This window comes from Amblyomma americanum, chromosome 4, assembly GCF_052857255.1.
Source record: "Amblyomma americanum isolate KBUSLIRL-KWMA chromosome 4, ASM5285725v1, whole genome shotgun sequence".
Taxonomy (NCBI): Eukaryota; Metazoa; Arthropoda; class Arachnida; order Ixodida; family Ixodidae; genus Amblyomma; species Amblyomma americanum.
Genome location: NC_135500.1, coordinates 207,053,836 through 207,074,861, shown reverse-complemented (window position 1 = coordinate 207,074,861; position 21,026 = coordinate 207,053,836). Strand labels below are relative to the sequence as shown.

The 21,026-nt window shown below is 47.3% G+C and overlaps 1 protein-coding gene across 1 annotated transcript in view; it reads left to right on the top strand.

The window, feature by feature from the left end:
* The window catches only part of LOC144127531 (gonadotropin-releasing hormone II receptor-like), a 52,329-nt gene extending 31,934 nt beyond the window's left edge, over positions 1-20,395 (top strand). Inside the window, exons 2-5 of the mRNA XM_077660523.1 lie at positions 10,795-11,198; positions 16,118-16,351; positions 16,792-17,133; positions 17,827-20,395. Coding sequence (XP_077516649.1) covers positions 10,881-11,198; positions 16,118-16,351; positions 16,792-17,133; positions 17,827-18,270 — 1,338 coding nt within the window. The 5' untranslated portion in view covers positions 10,795-10,880 and the 3' untranslated portion in view covers positions 18,271-20,395. The remainder of the gene's footprint in view (positions 1-10,794; positions 11,199-16,117; positions 16,352-16,791; positions 17,134-17,826) is intronic.
* Positions 20,396-21,026: the final 631 nt, after the last annotated feature.

Below are 21,026 nucleotides of genomic sequence, written 5' to 3'. Positions count from 1 at the left end.
TTAAATTTTCACTGCAAACAATAATTGGATGCAGTAGATTTCAGTGACCCTCAACGTGCCCTCAGCACACAAGTGCCTTTTTGCAAAAGATGGATCTATTGGAGAAAACTTGATTTGAAGATTTTCCCGCCGCTCGTTTCAAACTCTTGGTGCTCAACACACAAAAGCCTCCGTGATTGCCGTAGGAATATGTATGAATATGTGCAGTGGTGTAACCGAGCCTCGAACATCCGCGCGTTAAAAAAAAAATTGCTCTTAGCGCACCGCCGTTCGGATGCGAAATCGAATAATGTCGGCGACACCTGTATTTATTTTTTGACCTATTCTAGCTTATAAATGTCCTGTTTTCGTCGAAAGGGCGTCTTTGTCATCAGAACGCGGTAATTTATTGACACAGGCCAAATTCGGTTGTCCTCAGTGTCTTAATTAGCCATTAAGAGTGACTTATACATTAAGCTAAAAACAAGTTTATAAAGTTTATAAAAGGGTCTTTCTGTCATTCTTCTTTTACTCTGTCCCTGAAGCGGACATTCACCGCTTACTGTGGGACTGTCCAGCTCTCAAGCCTACAAGGATCCGGCACCAGCTTCATATATTGCCTGGACGCAGGGACCATACCATCGCTCTCTACTGGACTTTATAAAATCAGCTGAACTTTTTTCCATTAAATTCATCATTACTACATGTGTCACCACACCTTCGCCCATCATTGATGCCCTGGGGCAATAAATCTCGCTTTAAAAAAAAAAAGCACCCGCTTTTTCTGCTATTGCGCAAGCAAAAGATAGGCCAGGGTTTCCATGTGCGCGGTATGATAACATGCATCGCACATCGCATGGCTTATTAGATATTTCTTGTCTCATGTAATCGTGTCACGCCGATTACTATTAAATGTAATTAGACCACTAAAGTTCCTCAGATTCGTCGCTTATGAGAGCTTAGTGCGCAACGATTATTTCGAGTGTAAAGAAAGGCTAGCAGAGTGACTGAATGCTCTTTCGCATTCTACAGTCATTTCCACTAAGACGGTTAAGGACGCCTAACTTTTCTCCTGAGATAAAATTGCCGGCACTGCAACGTTCCATTATCACATCTCGGTTTACCCTAATGAGTGCAACCTCGTAAAAAATATTTTTGGGATCTCAAAGATCAAAGTGCAGCTTGCTGCACTGATTTTAGTGTCTGGTCAGTGGAGGCCAGCTTAACGCCGAGGCGGCGCGTAGGGACATACCCAGTTCCCTTTCTAAAGAAGCCCACAGTAAACAGCCTATAGCAACGAACAGTTCCTACTCCACGCTAGCCTTCGTGAGCTACGAGAACGCGTTCCACATTGCGAAGACCTCTGTAATGGCTTCCGTCACCCAAGAAACCATTTCCGTAATTGACTCATTACAATCTTAGGTCAGCAGCGCCTCCACCCAAGCTCGCTCGCTCCTGCGAAGACGTCGTAAAGTTGACGACTACAGCTGCACAGCTGCCGTTGCCCCAGAAGAAATACTGCACTGGATTCGCTGGCACCGACCGATATTACACACCATAAACTGCTGCGGCAAGCCGTGACACCCGCCTCAGGAAATCTCGACGCGCGAAGCTTTCAAGGCAAGGGGACTTCAGAGATAGTGAGGGCACAAAATGTTTTAGCATCATTTGTGTCTTCGGGTAGTATTGGGGCGATTTTCGCGCACTATATAAAATCCATTCGTCACAGGAGAAAAAGTCAATTGCTGTAATCGCGTTCAACACGGCGCCAATTGTCCGTGGTCTGGTAAACTTTGGAACATGCTGGAGTGATGCTGGCTCTCCTCAGTTCTTAGCTAACCCGCACAATCGCAAGGAGCATTCAGGAAGCAAACAATCTCTTCCAGAAGAACATACCTTAAAACCATCATAGCACGCTCCAGCTCAAGGCTGAGCTAAGGAATCCGCATCTGCATGGCGCATGGTAGGGGGGACTGTGGACGGGGTTTTCTCCACTGTTTTGTACGTTCGGAGGCTGAATCATGACCACTCTTTTCCGGTAACTTTTGCTCAGATATGAGCTTTTGCCAATAGCAGCTTCATTCGAGGGCTTGATTTACAAACGCAATACATCATGCGTTGCCCTTTTAAGGAGTGTTTTACAACGCACTTTTGCTGTTGCTTTGTTTTTACGTGCTTCTTAACTCGTTCTGCATAAATGTTCGCGCGTGAGAAAATGCTGACGCAACCATCCGGCACCCGCTCTTGATCATCTTTGACAAACCATGCTCCAAAACAAATTTTGATACGTCTATTTGCATTCAATGTCCTTTAAGAGGTAATCATCACCCATTACCCTCAGGCACCGTCTTTCACATCAAATAACTCGATGTTCCAGCAAATCCCATTCAGCAACGACAAGCACGTCCGTGAACATATAACACGCTGCGTAGAGTGGGCTGTTTTTTCAGCTCTCTCCATGTCAGTTGGAAAAATTCGACAGTGTCAGAGCACCGAATAGCCTCCTTTGTATGGTTTGTTATTTTGCTCTTTCCTGCCTCGCCTACTCCTTTCCTCTATAGATGCTTGGGTAAACGAACGGATGTGCCCTTCAGAAGCAGCCATTCGGATATGCATTGTCTCCTTACTTAATTGAGAAATGCTCAGGACACGGCACATACCAACGTTACACGACTTTATTCACCCGTTATTCGTGGCGAAATCGATACACTTTTTCTATGCGACGCACTTCACAAAAAAAAAAAACCTGAATCGCCTCTGTAAAAAACGCGACTGTGCTAAGATCAGCCTGCTCGTTTTTGAAACCACACATGCACAAAAAGAACAATTCGCATTGTCCCTGCTCGTACCCTCGTCACGAGGAACAGCCAAGTCTTGACTATAACGAGTCAGTGCATCTGCAAAAACCAAATTTTTTTTCTTTTCCTCCGCGAAAGGCATGAATGGAAGTTGAAAAAGACATTGCGCCTTTTTGGCGCATTGCGGTTGGAAGCGGAGGGAAGTTAAGACGACGACATCCAAAGCGCATCGAAAAAAACTGACAGTTAAGCACGCCAGACGGTAGGCTACTGTGATGGCGCAGTGATAACAGCTACTGCGCCTCAGCCGCAGCCTACTTTTTTCTATGATATTTTCCAACGGACAGTGGAAAACCACTTTACAAGAAGTGCCTATGGAATAAAGTTTCTGCAAATTCTGATGAATACCACTAAATATGCGAATGCCGCTGAGACCTCACAGGATTTGGCGATCTAGAATGGTAGCTAGACATGGTGATGAGCAGGATGTTAAGTGCTTAAAGCCGTATTTTGAAAAATCCATCGGCAACGTCATCGATGTGGTGACGACACAGCTACCCCGAGAAGACTTGCTTTCAAGAATGGAAACCTTATGAGTCAATAGCCAAATGTTAATATTTTTGCCAAGGTTGTGTAACGCTTTGTGTTTAAGTGTGTCTTCTGTAAGTCGTTATTTCTTCGTTCGTGAATCAGTAATATAAAAAAGTGGTGATGCCGTAGTGGTCTAGTGTGTCGGCCAGCAAAGCTGATCTGTTTGCGCCGCCGCAGGTTCTAATCACCCTCGCGGCCAATTTTTTTTTTATTTGACACCCCGACAAGGTGTGACATAGACACTGAAAGCCGGGTTGTTCCTCCAGCGACACTTCTATGCTATCACAAAACCTAAATCGATTTTCGGCAACGCACTATACCGAAGTTTGTGAAACGACATACCACATCCTCATTCAACTCAACACGTAAGAATAGTGCTTAATTACCAGAGGCAGGATTGCCTAGCTATGAGCATTGGTATGGGACCGTATCAGCAACAAATGAAACGCGAACAGAGTTTATATGCCAACACAAAAACACAAATATATTCGCTCCTGGAGAAGAAATACAAACGAGGTTGATTAACACTTCTGATCGATAGCCTTAGCTGCCTGAATGATGAGCGTCCCCCGGCTAACATCTTCTCATTTTGCCATTTTGCTAGTCGTGTTTCATTTGTCTTGTTCAGGTTTGATTTGTTGCTGACAGAACAAGTTCCAAAGCCCTATAGCAAATAGCAACGAAGTGGTCAAGCTGTCGGCGCATTTTTTTCGAGGTTCTTTCTTTCACCCTCTCCTTCTTCGCAAACCGTTTTATCCCCTCTGCCTCCTCGACACAAATTGCATTTTTCACGCTACACAAAGGTAGCAGCGCACAACCGCACAAAGAAAACAGCCCTGTTAAAATGACAGCGACGATAAGTAACGGCCAAGCACAGTACCCACGGACCCAGACGCTCTTGCCGAGGCTCCCCAGACCTTTGCCGAAATTACCAACCTCTACAGAGAGATGAGACGCCAGTTCCCGCCTCCACACCCCGACTTGAACCGAGCGCAAGCCACCTTGCTCCGCAGGTTGCAGACACACTCTATCCTTAGCCATTCTAGACTTTCACTCATCACAGACGGGGAATACGACCCCGTCTGCCAAAATTGTTACCAGGGAGAAATCGCCACCCAGGCTCACATCCTCTGGGGTTGCGCGGGAAATCCGCCCCCTCGAACCTTACTGCCAGCTCCCTCCGAAGATGGATGGAACGAACTCCTCAAAAGGCCAGACAAGAGCATCCAACTGGCACTCATTTCGTGGGCCCAGGAAGTCGCCCCCACCTGGGGGCCACACCAAGCCCACCTGCCCTAAATCCCGCCAATCTATGGCAATAAAGTTGTTTCTCTCTCTCTCACAGTACCTAATCAAACTCAGTATCCTGAAGCAAGCTATAATTGGCAGTGAGCATGTGTCTTGTTCCAGGTAGCTGCTGATGCTGCAGCGCGGTCGCTGGATATTCTTTGCGGAAGGCTTGAAAATCAAAAAAAAAGAAAAGGGCCGGTGCGTAGAAAAAAAGAAGAAAGCAAACAAACTCTCTCGCTCTCCATCGATGCAAAGTGACAGTGACAGTTTTACCACTGCCATTTTCCATGCAGGCGCAAAATTAGGAAGCGTACATCGTCGACGCAAAAATGTAACCCATCACCACACAGCGCCGTTACTGAGAGTTTTCTGTTGTTGACGCGGATAACATTTTGGGCGTAAAGAGTAGATGACAACTTACAACACTGCGCAGCCCGAAGTTCATATATACAGGGTGTCCCAGCTAAATTTAACCAGTGATTAAAAACATGCCGAGGCAGTCTAAGATGACACGATTAAGTGGTTTGGTTTAATATGGTTTGTGGGGTTTAACCTCCCAAAGCAACTCAGCCTACGAGGGATGCCGTAGTGGAGGGCTTCGGAAAATTTTGACCACCTGGGGTTCTTTAACTTGCACTGACTTCACACCGTACACGGGCCTCTAGCATATCGCCTCCATCGAAATGCGACCGCCGCGGCCGGGATCGAACCCGCGTCTTTTGGGTCAGTAGAAGGGCACCGTAACCACTGAAACACAGCAGCGGCTACGCGATCAAATGCACGTGGCAGACTATTGTGCGAAGCAACTCACACTATTTGTGTTCTGAATAACTACATAATTTGTAGAGGTTAATTAGCCAACTTCGTAAGCGACAAAGTTGGGCAAAAAATTCGAACTGGAAAGTTGCAGGATGGTCCGCAAAGCGTCTGGCTTAACAGTTTCTGGCTTTCGATCCATTACATATAAGATTTTCGGCTTACTGCAGATGCCTGTTAAATACAAAAAATACATAAAATGCACGCTTGCGTAGCCGCGATTACAATGCTCCCACACGTTCCGCATAGAAACGAACAAAGCGTTTAGTCGAGTGTGCTGCCCCTTAAACCAAAACAGGGCGATTTACGCCAGTGATATATATGCTTCAATGGCAGCGTTTCATGATAGCGATAAGCAGGCGCAGAGCTTATCGCGTGCGCTGGTATAAATCGCTCAACGAGTGCCTTCGTTGCTTCTCTCTGACCTTTTAAGCGCAATTTCTAACAGCGCCGCAATCGCAGCATGCAAGCTGGCATGTCAAGTGGTATTTTTTTTTGTATTTCGCAGCCACAAGAAGTAAGGGAAAAACTGTTGCGTAATAGATGGAAAGTTAGAAACTGCTAGGTCGCTCGTTTTGCGGACCGTTCTATAACTTTCTAATATAAATTTTTGTCAAAGTTTTTTGCTTGCGAAGTTGGTTAGTTAATATCAACTAATTATGTAGTTAAGAAGAATTCCAAAAATAGTGCCGCTTGCTCCAGACGACAGCCAGAAACATGCATTTGGTCGCGTTGTCTTAAAGTGCCTCGACATATGTTTAAACGTTTGCTAATGTTACAGGGGACGCCCTGTATATACAAAAGCACTAGAGAACTGAACGCTGTTATGATTTTCATTTCTCAGTCAATTATCGTAATATATATACATGACGGAAGCGATAAGTTGCCGGAACCAAGGAGCATAGGGGATTTTTTTGTTTTTCAGTTTTTGGTGTTCATCAATGGAAGATTTTTGGGTAAATATTTTAAAGCTAATCGATTATAAAGGAAAATAAAAAGCAACCACATGCCTCCGGCGGGATATGAGGGCGCAACCTCTGAATTCCGCGTCCGGTTCTCTACCAACTGAGCTACGGCGACCGCTGTCAAATCTGCTTACGGGGGTATTTATGTGCAGTGTGAACCCACCTTGAGGGTGCTCACAAGCGCCACCCTCGTCCATAGCGGCGGACGTAGTACGTCCTGTATTACCGCGAGTGACAAGTAGGAACGTGATCGAACGGTGAGGGCAAAAGCTATATATATGCACTGCTATATACTTACCACTAAATGCTCAAGCGCTCAATCAAGGAGGGAAGCTGAAATGTTTGTACACGCAAAATAAAAATTTTCAATCATGCACCTGGGGCTGCATGTCGGAGTAGCGACGGGCGCTGTAGCTGATGCCACCAGAAAGATTGACACCACCAATGATGGCTGAACCGTTTCCAAAGTTTAAGCCCATGGAGGTTTTTCACCGCCTGTTCCGACTATGTGGCTACGGCAGGCGGCTGCACTGCCCTAGGTTGAGGGCTCGATCCCGGTAGCACTGCGGCCGCATTCCGATCAAGGACAGACGCATAAACACCCGCATCGTGCGAATTTGGTGCAAGTTAAAGATCGGCATGCAGTCGAACCACCCCGGCGCTGTCTTTTATTTTATAGGACGTACCTCATATCCAGTTGCGCAGATCAAAGGCACTCAAAAATCTAATCACTATCATTATAAGGAAGGTTAGGTCCAATATAGGGCAAAAGCATTTCCTATCGATTTCTAATTAGCTCTGCCCTAATGTGTGCCCAGCTGTCCTAATTCCCGGCGCTCTAATTAGCAAAAAATTATCAACTAAAATCATCCGTTGCTGCAGTTTCCCCGACCCGAAGTGCGGCCGGCTCGACCTATAGGTCGGGGCCGTAATTTTGTACTCCTGATCAGAATGCTTCCGAGCCGCTTGTACAAACGGCCAAGAGCACGTAACACCCCCACCCCTCAAAAAAAAGATAGTGGGCCGGCCAGCGGTGCCAGGGTAGATAAACGAGGCCCAGTGGAGCCACAGGCTCTTACATCCGGCCAGAATGAGAAGAGCTGGGAAGCCCGAGCCCCAGACGGGCAAGGCACTGCCAACCTTGCAGTGTGCCCAAGTTTTGTCGGTGAAAGCTGGGCGAAGCTTCCCCAAGGAGAAATAAATCCTCTAGAAAGAAGATGGACGCAACATTCCAGGAGACGAATACAAAGGAGCGAAGAAAGGTGTTACGGCTGAGTCGACTTCGCAGTAATTTATTTTTTTTCTGCCACGCGTTACTCGGGGGTTAGACAAGCCGGGTCCTTTGTTTCCGAAAGTTTGGAAACTCGGAAGCCTGCAAGCTTGAGATACGATAGAAGGGTATTGTTTTTATCGGGACTATTGAGTATTGGTTACGTTTGCTTGTTTGTGATATAACCTCTACAAAGCTTCTTTGAAGTGACATTCACAACTCTTACCGTACCTGAGCCTCCAATTCTAATCAACATAAGCACGCATGGCAATAGTAGCCTATGATGAACAGAAGACACGACAGCTAAGACTTCTACGTTACGAAGAAAGAATTAAGAACGGTAACATTAAAAAATTCGTAGCTATTCACTGTTAAGGAGTGGTCATCTTCGCGACTTTTAACTAGTGATATGAATCTCAGTATACAATTTAATCTCACATTTCAATGGCCAAGACAAGCACGGGCAGCCAAGAACTGATTTCAACAACAAAATGATTCTACGCCCCTCTCTGGCTGTTAGCATGTGAGAAGATGCACTATTATTTAACACATAGTTTTGTAACACAAAAAACAATAATATGGGAAGATCCATTTGTCAAGGCTAGAATTTTCATGTTTCTCCAACAAAAGACGAAAAAACCACAACTGCCGAATTTGCATCTCTTGTGTTGCAGTAGTTTGCGCTCTCTATTCTTGGAGACGGCAAAAAAAGAACGGCTGTCCTTCCAGTGGATTTTATTTTTTCCCGCTTTTACCCTAACGCGTACGACCGCTATCAATTCTGTCAATCCTTTCACAACCTCTATGGGCAAGGCATGGAATGCCGAGTGCACAAAAGGGCATCATCATAAGTCTGCAAAACTTTTGAGCAAGCTATGAGAAGAAGGTGACAGCATGCAGTCGTTGAATTTGAGTGCATCAGGCTATTTTTCACAGGCCGTATTGTTGAGCTCTTCACACTGCTTGAAAAGACGCCTTGACTTGCACCATTTGGCACTGAAGGCCATGCTTCGCATTCCTAAAGGTCGCCTTTCGTACGGTATAGCAATTTTGGAATTGGCTGCGATGCCAAAAAACTTCTCCTTGGTTCTTTTCTTCCGTCCGTGTATAGGCTTTGCAGCCAACAACTAACTTGGGCATTCTGTTGTCTATTCTATATCCTTTCAACGGGCTCTAGCGTTTTGTGTGATAGTCACTGTGAATATAAAGTTATGGAAAGTGCTTCAACTGTGCACCGTAATCGTCAACGGCGGCACATAAAACCTAACACCTTTTTTTTTTCATACAACCGTCTATAAACCAACGCATGGTATTGCTGAAATACGATGAACAGATAATTCACTTTAAGAAATAGGAACTACCGCTTCCTAGCTCTAACGGCCGCGAAGGGATGTAGTACTGAGAACGCTTTATTAGCGCAAGAACATGCAGAGAGAGTGAACTGGAGCGGACACTTAACCTCCGTCTTAAACGTATGGCGTGATAGCGTTAATGGGTTAATGCCCATATATGCGGACTTAGTCATTACGTATGTAATCGCGTAGGTTGCTTTACTCTTAGCGATCTAAACTTTCTGGATCCTAGCTGTTCAGGCTTAAATAATTCTTGTCTTATCTATAAAGACTGCTCTCATTCCGCACTTTATTAGCTTTTTTACCTAAATGACCAACCAGCCCGCTCATATCTTTGACCCTTTTAGTATTTCAACATCCGCTTACAAGAATGTTACGATCACACACACTGATGGCTTTATAGCTAAGTTGCGTGTATAATGCTGCAGCTCGTAGAGCCTCAGATTTACATCACAACATATCCAATAGTCGGATAAAACCAAGAACGATGCGGCAAATGCCCCTCAAGAAAGGCCACGGAGCAAGACTATACAGGAGGTGAAACTCCCGTCTGCGCGAGCGAGCGCAGGCGACCAGATAAGGTCACAATTATTGTATGCGCCGACGGAGGCGCATGCAGTGGCGGCGCCTTGCGGGGCCTCGTGGAAGCAGCAGGGGAAAAAAATGCAGCGCTCGGGCAGGCGGCGCGCGCTCAAAGCAGACGACAAGCAGACGAAACGGGTGTTTGCTTCAGCGGGCACGCCGTGACGTTGTATTTCAGTAGTTTCTTTCCAGGCCACCAGGCGCCGCCAGCAGGATAGTGACACCGCGGGCTTGTGACCTTTTCTGGTCGCCGCAGACGGCGGAGTTTCCACTCCTTATAGTCTTCCTCCGTGAGAAAGGCCTCCGCCGATGACGTCGACCGATGGTCATGACGTTGTGGTTCATCCCCTTTAAGTTGCTAGCGTGGCATCGCAGGGGTCAGGCAGGTGCAGGGGAATTAACCACTGACTAACCGGAATTATCGCTACGTCATGAGAATCGGCCGACGCCACTTGGAGGAGGTCTACTCTGAGGGGCATTTACCGGTTCGTTCTTGATTTGTGTCCGTCTACACAAGCACATTTTACTGCAGGAAAGCACATATTCGTATGTCACACTTCCGAACTTATAAAATATTACGGCTTTACTTACTCCTACATTATTTAAATGATTCAAAACTGCAGTGCTCTCGAAACAAACTACGAATGAAAAATGTCCACGCAATGATCATTAGTGCGTTGCTCGGCTCGCACCATTGTCTTTACGGTCGCAGAGGAGCAGCATAAAGTGTCATTCGGTTTCGAACTAAACCAGTTCGGGTTTAAATTGAGGATCTGAGGCATAGGCCATGTATAATGCACAAATTTAAGACTGAAGTCTTTACGCAGTGTCATGACAGGTGTTGGAACGCGCAATAAAATTAATCAATACTTGAAAATCTTAGTTACAGTGTTACCTACAGTTTTGCTTCCCTGTTTCGCGTCGACGCTTGCTTCGATCTTATGCCGTGTAGATGCGGGGCGCACTCTCACCCGCGGTCACTTTACAACACCTGCGCACGCAGGCCATGTCTCACGTCCTGTACAGCCTTCACGGTCTTATTTTGGTAAATTTGGGGCCCAACATTTTTATTTTTCATAATGAACTCAGTAACAACACACGAAGTCCCTTTCCCTGCCTCATATATGACTATTGCGTGTTTTTCCTTTCAGACACGCATTGCGTCATGGCGGAGAGGGCCCGCAGTGACGTGAGGGGGCTGTAGCCTAACTCTCTGCACTCACCACTGAAGGTCAGCATGAGCGGCGGCAGAAGCTGCAGCGAGCGTGGCCTCGGCGGCGTGCCTCTGCCAGGAACGGTGGCGAGCTGGACGAACGGCTCCGCCGCGGTGGTCTTCCCGGACGCCGTGGTGTGGGACGCCCCTCAGGTACAACGTGTCACCGCCCTCTCGATTATCATGCTCTTCACGCTGGTGGGCAACGCGTCCATCGTAGCGGTGCTGGCCCGACCCCGGGCTGCCAAACGTGCGTCGCGAGTCAACCTCTTCATTCTGCACCTGGCCATCGGAGACCTGGCGGTGGGCCTTTTTACCCAGTCGTCGGAGATGCTGTTCGAGGTGAGCGCCCTGCGACTGAATGAGTTCAAAGTAGGGTCAAGGCAGTTCCGGGGTAAGGCCGCTGGTACAGGACCGAGAAGAGGAACAGCGCCATGGCCCAGAATCCTCTGCCGTGGCAAGGGAGGCATCAGGCCAGCATCCCTCACTCTCTTTGTTGTTCCTTGACACTTCCTTCTGGGCAAGTAGCTTTTTATTTTTATTTGTTGCATCTTCGAACAGGCAGTGATGGTATGCTTTACCAGATCTTTCCTATCAATTTTGTTATCCTCCGCGAAGATAAGAGGTAACCAAGTCCACACTAGATCGCAAAGAATGGAATGCTTAGAATAAACAGAAAGGGTGGTGATTTCATTGTGGAGGTGATGGCTGTACCATGGAACAGCGAGCGCGAATTGGTTTTTTGGTTTTTTGTGTGTGGAAAGAAAATGGCGCAGTATCTGTCTCATATATCGTTGGACACCTGAACCGCGCCGTAAGGGAAGGGATAACGGAGGGAGTGAAAGAAGAAAGGAAGAATGAGGTGCCGTAGTGGAGGGCTCAGGAATAATTTCTACCACCTGGGGATCTTTAACGTGCACTGACATCGCACAGCACACGGGCGCCTTACCGCATTTCGAGCGAGAAAGGGCAGAATGAGAAATCCCGATTTTCGTTGTTCCAAAACCGGCCGCTAGGCTCCTGGAACGCTGAGCCGGTCGACGCTCGCGCGATAACCTTCACATCGCGCTAGACTGTACATCAAGGTAGCGAACGAGGCCCGTGGTTGCAACGTAACTGGTGACTGCAGCGTAATACGACACGAGGGACGCAGAAACGATTCGAATACGGGCGCTGAAGTTACAGCTGATCGTTACTGCGAGTTGTTCGCAAACAGTTTCCGAGGCACGCGGCTGTCAACGGCGCATGCCAAGAACGCCACGCTCTTTTTTCCGATAGCACATTCGGCGTATACAAACGCAATCAGGCCCGAATTTTGAGATTCATTTTGGTTCTATGTTCTCTCGCTATAGGTTGTCGTACGTTTTTCAGACGATGAAAGCACTAAGAAATGTCACACTGCAGCCACAGGCAAGACAGTGCATGGTGACTGAGCCGGTCCTTCAAGTGCGTCTTTAACATTGTTTACATGCTCCCATTGCATGTGTTAACATATTGTTAAAAGAAGATGCAAACAGTGCCAAAAGCGCTCCTGAATGAAAACCAGAGCTAGGTTTTGATGCTTTGCATTGGTTAACATTTAAGTTCATGGTTTATGGGGTTTTAACGTCCAAAAGCGACTCAGACTATGAGAGACGCCGTAGTGAAGGGCTCCGGAAATTTTGACCACCTAGGGTTCTTTAGCGTGCACTGACATCGCACAGTACATGGGCCTCTAGAATTTCGCCTCCATCGAATTTCGACCGCCGCGGCCGGGATCGAACCCGCGTCTTTTAGGCCAGCAACCGAGCGCCGTAACCACTCAGCCAACGCGGCGGCTTGGTTAACATTAAGGACAAAGGCAGATCTTATACAGCCCTGTCATCGCTAAAAAAAAAAGTCGCAATGTCGCCGTTGAGACGTTATAGAATTAAAAGGAGTGGGTGGATTCGGGTGCGCTTCAGTCATTCTGGCGTCGTCTATTGATTTATTGGAAAAAGGGGTAGGGAGTTCTTGCACACGTGTGTAGTACATGTGGACCTCGGATAGCCTACAAATGTTTTTAAATCATTCGCAATAAGAATGTGATGGAAATTTAGCGCCCGTGTTAATTTATTTCCTGTGTGTGCCTCGTCTTGCTTTGTTCTGCCTTAACGAGCCACTTCTGACGTCAATGACTGTGACTGGTGCTTTTGATTTTAAAGCATTACTGCCAAGAAACAGCTTTATTGTAATGCACAATGGTCCCCGTTGTAGGCGTCCAGCTTATGTAACATAAAGAAACAATAAGAGAAAAGGCCGACTGGAACCTAATTCGGAAACTTTGTGCATACACTTGTAACTTAGAATACAGCTTATTTGAAGCTCACTGAAACCATGCCTGAATTAAAGGGACACTGAGGAGAACCCTATCAAAAATTTTTCGTTAGCAATATCTGATAGTTCGGCATTTCATGGCTTTGTTGACGCTTGTCCGGGAGCGAAAGATGCATTTATTTCAAAGAAATTTGGATTCGAAGTTGAAAAATTTTTTCCCGCCGCTCTGATTCAAACTCGAGAACTCTTATGACGACACGGAGAACTGTTATGACGACACAGAACGGAGTGATGTGAAACGTGACGTAAACGGAGACTCCGTGATTTCTGACGGGTAGCGGTGCGGTGCGCTACCTTTCTTTGCAAGCCTCAGAGATTCGTGACATCCATGAAGTAAGGAAAATTCCTCCATGGTGGCGCCTCTTGTCCTAGGAAGTCATCACGCTTGTACTTGCGAGATTGGCCTGTGGCGGTGGTACCTGTATTTTGGTTCTTGCTATTTTCTACATTACAAGAGCTTTGTTTTCAAGAAGAGTGGCGTTTTTGTGATCAGGAGCTGGTATTCTATGGATACAAGCCAACTTCAATTTCTCCTCAGTGTTCCTTTAAGCTAATAAAACGTTTGGCATCTACAGGCTATGTGGTTTCCAGTAAGTTCACAGATTTACTCTAATTCGGCTACAAAACTGTACGCCTTCTGCAAAATATTTACGCTCGCTCTGCGTGGTGCACATGTTTGTCTTCCAATCTTGCTCTCCACCATGTTGTCTCTTATCTTAGCGAGGATGCTTCGCTGGGCGCTGAAATCACTTATTGTTTTCTTTATAAATTCCGTAAATTCAAAAGTGTTCTAAACTTTTTGTTTGCATAGTTCTTCAAGCAAGCTAAAGTCAATAAAGACGAGGCCCATCGACAGCGTTTACTTAGGGGACAATGGCGTCCTGCCGCGTTCTCGAAAACCACGCGTATATTTTCCTCAATTCCCCTCCGGTGTTTACAAAGCATGCGAGAACACGCAAAGCTTTTCTCTCCAGAGTGCCGCTGCTGACTCCACTGTGTCTCTGGGAAGTGGAACAGAAATGCAACATAAATGTGCCGTTTCCTTCACATCGAGTACAATACTATGTCTCAAAACAAGCAGCCTTTCGGGGAAACTGAGGCGGCAAGAAAGGACAAAGAAGCTGGGAACACGGGCGTCAGTGCTGCCTTCGACAACCGCCTCGTATGAGATTTCAAAAGCAATCTCATACGCCATGCGCTCTGTCGCAGTGTTTGTTCTAAAGCATTCCTTCGGTACAGCGGTCTTTGAGCAAACAGAGTTCAGCAAAGTTTTAGTTTTCGGTTGCAGTTGCAGTTCAGAAAAGAGCCAAGAATAAAGAGAATGATATGACAGCTTTGCTTTGTGGACCTTAGTTGTTCGTTTCCTATCGACTTGAGAGTCAATATCTTTACCAAGAAATGAAGTATTATTCCATATTGACTTCCTCGTGACAATCTGTTGAATACAGCTGGCATCATTACGATGATAAAGGACCATTACTTAATAAATGGTGCTATTTTAGTTCCTATTTTGCTCCATAACACGCTAATACTGCTGATGTTACATATTAGTATTTATTTTCTGGAAAAAATCTTGTAACCTATTTCTTCATACCTAAGAGGTCACCTTTTTTGAATAGGCGGCGCATTGCATCCGCAAGTAACAACGCGGCCAATTGGGGCGCGGTACCGTTCTTCTAAACGATGAAAAAAAGATGAGCTCAAGTGGAAAGATGGGTGAGCGCTCAACAAACGTAAGAACTACATTAGTGTTATAACTCGCACATTCTCTCAGCATTCCTTCGACACTCAGGGAAGGCCCCGATAACAGTAATTGCCGACAAAATAACTGCATGCTTTACCCTTTTAAAAAGGTCATTCACAAGAGCCGACAAGGGGTATTCTCACTGCACGTGTTGAGTATATGTCTTGTATACGCCCCTCATGAAAGAATAACAGACATATAATTTTATTCATTCTATTCTATTCATATTATATTCATTCTAATGTGCTTTCCATTCCTGTTACTATCCACCTGTGAAGATCTCACATTATAGTGGCATTATGTTGTGGATGCTCAAACGAATGCAGATGCCATGTGAAGGATTCTTAAACTGCGAAGTCTTCAAGCAAGTTTTGCCTGCCGAAGCACCGAGCACAAAAAGCGCATGAAGTGCGACATGAAGGGAGCCAATTTATACCCGCATTTATGTCGACAAGCGGCGGTGTCATTGTTTTAGTGTTAGTGTGATTTATTCGTTTCCTTCGTTCAGAAAGGAAACGGACAGGTCGGGGCGGAGGGGTAGGTTGGGGTCATTATTGTTTGAGGGTCCACTTGGCGCCATATAGCGTCGGGTTCGCACATGAGGCTTGGAGATGGCTCAGTACTACAGTCGGATACAACTCAAGAGCTCAGCGGCTTTTCCCCATCAAAGGTCCCACTTCCAGCCAGTCGCATCTGCCGATTGTCAGTACTCTTCTGGCGTGAAAATGCAGGAAAGGGCGCGGAAATGCAGGGGGGGGGGGGGGGCACTATTCCAGACCATGGAGGGAGGAACTGTCCCCTTTTATCTGCCACTCCCTGTATTGTCACGCTAGCAGGTTAATGAGAATCGGCCGATGCCATTGGCCGCAAGGGCGTCCTTTGAAGGGGAAGAGCCGCTGGGTTCTTGAGATGTGTCCGACTGTAGTGCGTTTTCGAGCTCTAAGAGAATATATCAAAACACAGCTGAAAAACACTTTAAAAAGCCCACGTGTTTACCGTTCTGGGTAACCAATGCTAAGGCACCAGTTGCTTCGTGTGTTGCGCTCGCGGCGAGTATTATTTCACTTCTACATGTTTCCGGCTCTCTCCCCTATGGCTGTCATAGGGCATTCCCGTCAGGCATCCTGCGTATTGACTACGTGAACACTTCTGCGCTTCGCAGGTCTCCGGTGGCTGGGTTCTCGGAGGCGCAGCTTGCAAGGCTGTCGTGTATGTACAGATGGTGACGCTCGCCTCCACCACGTTCATTCTGGCTTCGATGAGCTACGACCGGTACGCTGCCATCTGTCGCCCGCTTGAGTCGCGCTCAGGCCTACGCCGTGCTAGGGCGATGGTGGCCGCTTCCTGGGCCCTGGCCTTCTTCCTTGCCGTGCCGCAGCTATTCATCTTTGTGCAGGTACGCTCGCTTCGACTGCAGTGAGCTTCGGAACGACGTCAGAACCAAATGCTGGCTACTTAACGGTCCGTTTAGGCTAAATTAGCCAAAGTTAAACGAGTATTCCTGAAAAATTTTTGCTTGACTTTTCAGCTTACGTGAGGACGCACGAAATTGCAACAGTAGAGAGTAACAGCATAGCGCGATCCGCTACCGTGATCCGCTTCCGCGAGGCAACACTGCGCGTGCGCAGAACACCATGTTGCCGATGGCGCCACGGCGCCACGTTCCCGTCACCTGCGTGCGCGCCTGCCGCGCCTCGACCAATCACCGCGTACGAAGTAGTGCCCCGCAGAAGCGGATCGCGCATCACGCTATGCTCTCCAGTGTCAAGGCTGTAGAGCGGGCGTGTCTCAAAGAGTGTTTTTTTTTTACTTCTTCTTGCACTAAACCCTGCGCAGGTCCAAACTGGCGTGACTGCGACCGGTCGTCCGCACTTTGAGTGTCTAAGTGTGGGGTATACTCGGCACTGGCAAAGGCAGCTGTACTTTTCGTGGCTCACACTGTACATTCTGGTATTACCGGGCTTGCTCATTTCGGCCTGCTACGTGCGCCTTCTCCGCGCCGTCTGGGAAGCTTCTGGGTCGGACGTCGCTGGCTGCCTGGTCACCACCAGCACGTCTTCCCAAACCAGCCACGCCAACGGCAAGTCCAACGGCAAAGCGTCACCGCCGACACTCCGTCGCTGCGCCCAGGGGCACCCGCTGCTGCCTAGGGCCCGAGCGAAGACACTCAAGCTCACTGTAAGCCTCGGTCAAGCGTCGCGCCTCATCTGTGCCTTTGTTGGCATGGCGACACTAGAAGGCTAGAGTCAGACTATAGGCGGGACCGCTCAGCACCGAAATGAAATATCGCTTTAGTGGGAAGCCTTACAAGTTAGCGCAAGGCTTCGACTACGAAATGGCTTCAATGATGCAGCTACTTCAAATCAAATGTAATCATTTTATACTCATAGATCATATCTTTTAGATGACGCAGCTCGAGGTTCAGGGTCATACGTATACAACTCGGTCCACAAATTATTATTGTATGGCTGGTTGGAAATGCATGTAAAATCTAGACAGCATCGCGACGTTTTTGTTCCAACTGAAGAAGAAATAATAAGACTTTAGCTGACATTTTTTTCTTACATCGCTAAAGTGACCTTTTTACTTGTTCTTTTATCTATGTGCTCGTGTAGCAATGCAACTGTAGCAACAATTTGGTTAAGCCGTATAGCTCCCAGTTCTATTGATATTACTTGATTGATCATATTTCTCTAGCTCACCTCGGGCAAAGGCCCATAAAGCCATAACGGCCATTTCATCTCATAAAGTGTCGGTCATAAATTTTGCCAGACACAGACAAATCTGGATTGCATAGCTACATAAGAAACGAACTTGAGCGTGCATGTCTCTAAATTACCCTCTCCGTTCCTCTCACTCTTTTATTCGCAGATATGCATCATAGCCAGCTTCATGCTCTGCTGGATCCCGTACTTCACGGTACACAACGTGCGCATCCACAGCCACTACTGCATCAAGGTCCCGCGCGCCGCCATCGTATTCGCCGAGACAATGGCGCTGCTCAACAGCGCGGTGAACCCCGTCTTCTACGGGCTCTTCAACGTTCAGATACGCCGCGGAATCTGCGACATCCTCCTGTGCGCACGCCACCGCCGTAGGCGTCGCTGCAGCAGCCGCGACTCGACCGTGCGCCACCGTGCGGGCCTCGCCGGAGGCCTCACCACCACATCGTACGCGCCGGATTCGGGATCGCTGGCCAGTCCCGCGCTGAGGAAGGGACGCTTGCCGCGCCAGCCGAGCCTTCAGCGCGGTGACGTCACAGCGCTGCCTATGGTCACCATCAACGGCAACGCTGTGGAGGCCTCAGAAGTGTGACGCACTTGGATGCCGACACGTGATGCGCTACTGACTGAGTACACGAGTCAAGATATTATTTAGAGAAGGAACTACTGCACCGGCTGAGCCTTGTTCAAGGTTGAAATGCAGCTAAAGAGCCCGCTACTTAACTGCAAGCCGTGAAAGAGAACATTACAGCAGCGTGCAGAGTTCGACAACTCTTCCAGTCTTCTTTCATGCACACGTGTGGTGCTGGTGCCTGATTATACTATTAACAGATTGCTCAAGAAAGAGCTTCAGAACTGCGCACGCAGTGACTTCCCGGAGGTGGTGTCAGTGCTTTGATGGCAACCAATTTCAGCGCCGGGACAGCATCTTAACTGAGATTAGTGTGCCAGTGAACATTTCCGGAGCTTGTGGTTTCTACTGAGTCGTTAGAGGCGCTGTGCTTGACTATATGTGCCAAAAAAGCATTTAGGAGGTGTGCTCAGCGCGCGCGGACTTCACCTCAAATGAACGGGTAATGCGCCGGGTAATGCTCGTATGTTTTAAGTTTGTTGTTTTTAGTTCCTCGTTCATTGAGGGCCGTGCGCGTTTTGCCTACGATAACATTATGTCGAAGGAGCACCTGCTCAAGCCTCCAAGCTGAAATGCTTTTAGATTGCGAACCAAACCATTTCTGCTCTCGAATTCATGCAATTCTTGCTGCCTGTGCGGCAGCAATTGTCCATACCACTGAGACGATTCATGAGGTGGCGCAATGGAGGAATGAAAGATGTGCGACCAGATATAACTTTTTTTGCTATTAGAAACGCGAAATTATGAGGGCAAGAATAGAGTTTAAAATGTGTAATATTAAAGATCTGTGTCCAATCACGGTATTTCCTTTATAGGAAGACCTCAGAGCGCCTGATTCACGCGTCAGAAGGAAGTGAACTGTTTTGCCAAGAATCCTGCCTAACGTACATAATTAGAATTCGAGAAGCATAAAAAATTACACGTAAAAATTATTCACGCTGTAAAAAAAGGGTATTAGACCAAAGCCGTCCTTGCTTTAATATGCAGCCCTGTGACCAGTCTGTTACCAATTAATACTGCATGGGTGTTTATGCCTTGTCTATTACTTGACATCGTTATTCTGCATGTAGTTAAGCAGAGTTAAGTAGCTTGATCATCTGTTCTGCGCGTTTGACTGCTTGGGTGCTCGTCGAGCCGCAGGAATAGGAAGCAGTCGCTCCTAGAGCAGGTTCCTCCCACTGACACCATGTCAGGCTGTTGACGGCTACCTGAACTCTTCCGTAGGTAAGAGAAAAGTGAAAATGCTGGAGTGAAGAAGAGCATCCAAGAAAGGAAATAGAGAGAAAAGAAACGTCCTTAGGCGCACCTAGTTAGAGTCGTGCAATTTACGTCTAGGTGGGGAAGTGATGCTCACCCATTATTTGGCTGACATGGGCCACCTAGCAATCTTATAGCGCTAAACACAGTCCAGCAAGCGGTGCGGCCCCATTCTCCCAATGACAGCGGACGTGTTGCGGGAGAATTTGGCTGTGGAAGTGCTTTGGAGACTAGGATGCGCGTGGGGACGACCAAGATATATGCCTACTGTCACGCGTAGAGGCCACATACCTGACAACAGGGGTAGCCTGGACATTTGGGCGTGTGATGGTTGTAGAGGTCGGAGGGCAGGGAATTAACTTGCGCTTGTCTGATGTAAGTTGATTTACTGCGGGTAAGTGGGAAGAAGGGGATAACGGCAGCGACGCAATTTTCTTTGTTTAGCCTTCCTCCGTGCTTGTGGACCTTGGCTTGCTTGTCCTGAGTGTTGTAAATCAACGGCCACGGCAGAGGGCTGCTCGGTGACGGGTGTCGCCTAAGAGGACGTTTGGCTGTTTGTTTTGCTGCAACTTCTGAAAAAACTGGAGGTGGGAGGAATGTCCGGCCGCTTTTGGAAAGTTCTCTTGTTCGGCGCCCATAAATCAGTGGGCGTGGAGCTGCCCACTTGTACTAGGCTGGTCCTATGAAGACTGTGGCCACAAGAATTAATTTTCGGACGGAAGAATCAAGAACACCTGGGAATAGGAATCACTTCACATTTTTAGGCACTGACGCTTTTCTGTATCAAGTCTCTTTTTTTTTTAATAAAGCTTCGCTTTCTGTCCCTCCTTTCTCTTGTCCTCGACTTTTTGCTCTAGAAAAACAAGCTGATGGGGAGCGTCTACTGCTACATTAACTCGAACGTAACCGTGCGCAGAACGTGGATGTCGCAAGTGTTTCGAGAACAGGAGCTTACTTTTTAATATGAATACCTGTATTTAATTTGAAACGTTGGGTTGGTTAAAGCCGAGACCACCGTCTGCTATCGTTGCCTGCACTAGCTTGCTGCAAGTGCCGGAATTTTCGAGCGATGGCCGGGAAGAGGCATGGAGGCGGCTCGAACTCCGCACGCAAAAGCCCCCTTTTCCCGCCGTCCTTATGCTTATTTGGCAAAGTAGAAATTTTAGTAGCAGTGTTCTAAACTGAAAAAGATGAGGCCAAATCAGTATAGAGCCAAATGTGTTGTCTTAACTTTTGTCAGCGCATGGTACAAAGTGCCTGCAAGAATATGTCGCCAAATATTGGCCCTTCTAAACCAGTGAATTTTTATTGGAATGCATAGTTGCTGCCTCCCTTGATTTGTGGAAGCACACGTGCGGGGCTTTTGTAAACAATAAGCTTATTTGACACTATGGGACCATACACGTAGGATCCGCGAGGGGATTCGCGGGATTTGTTGTCTAAAATGGCGGCTAAACGCA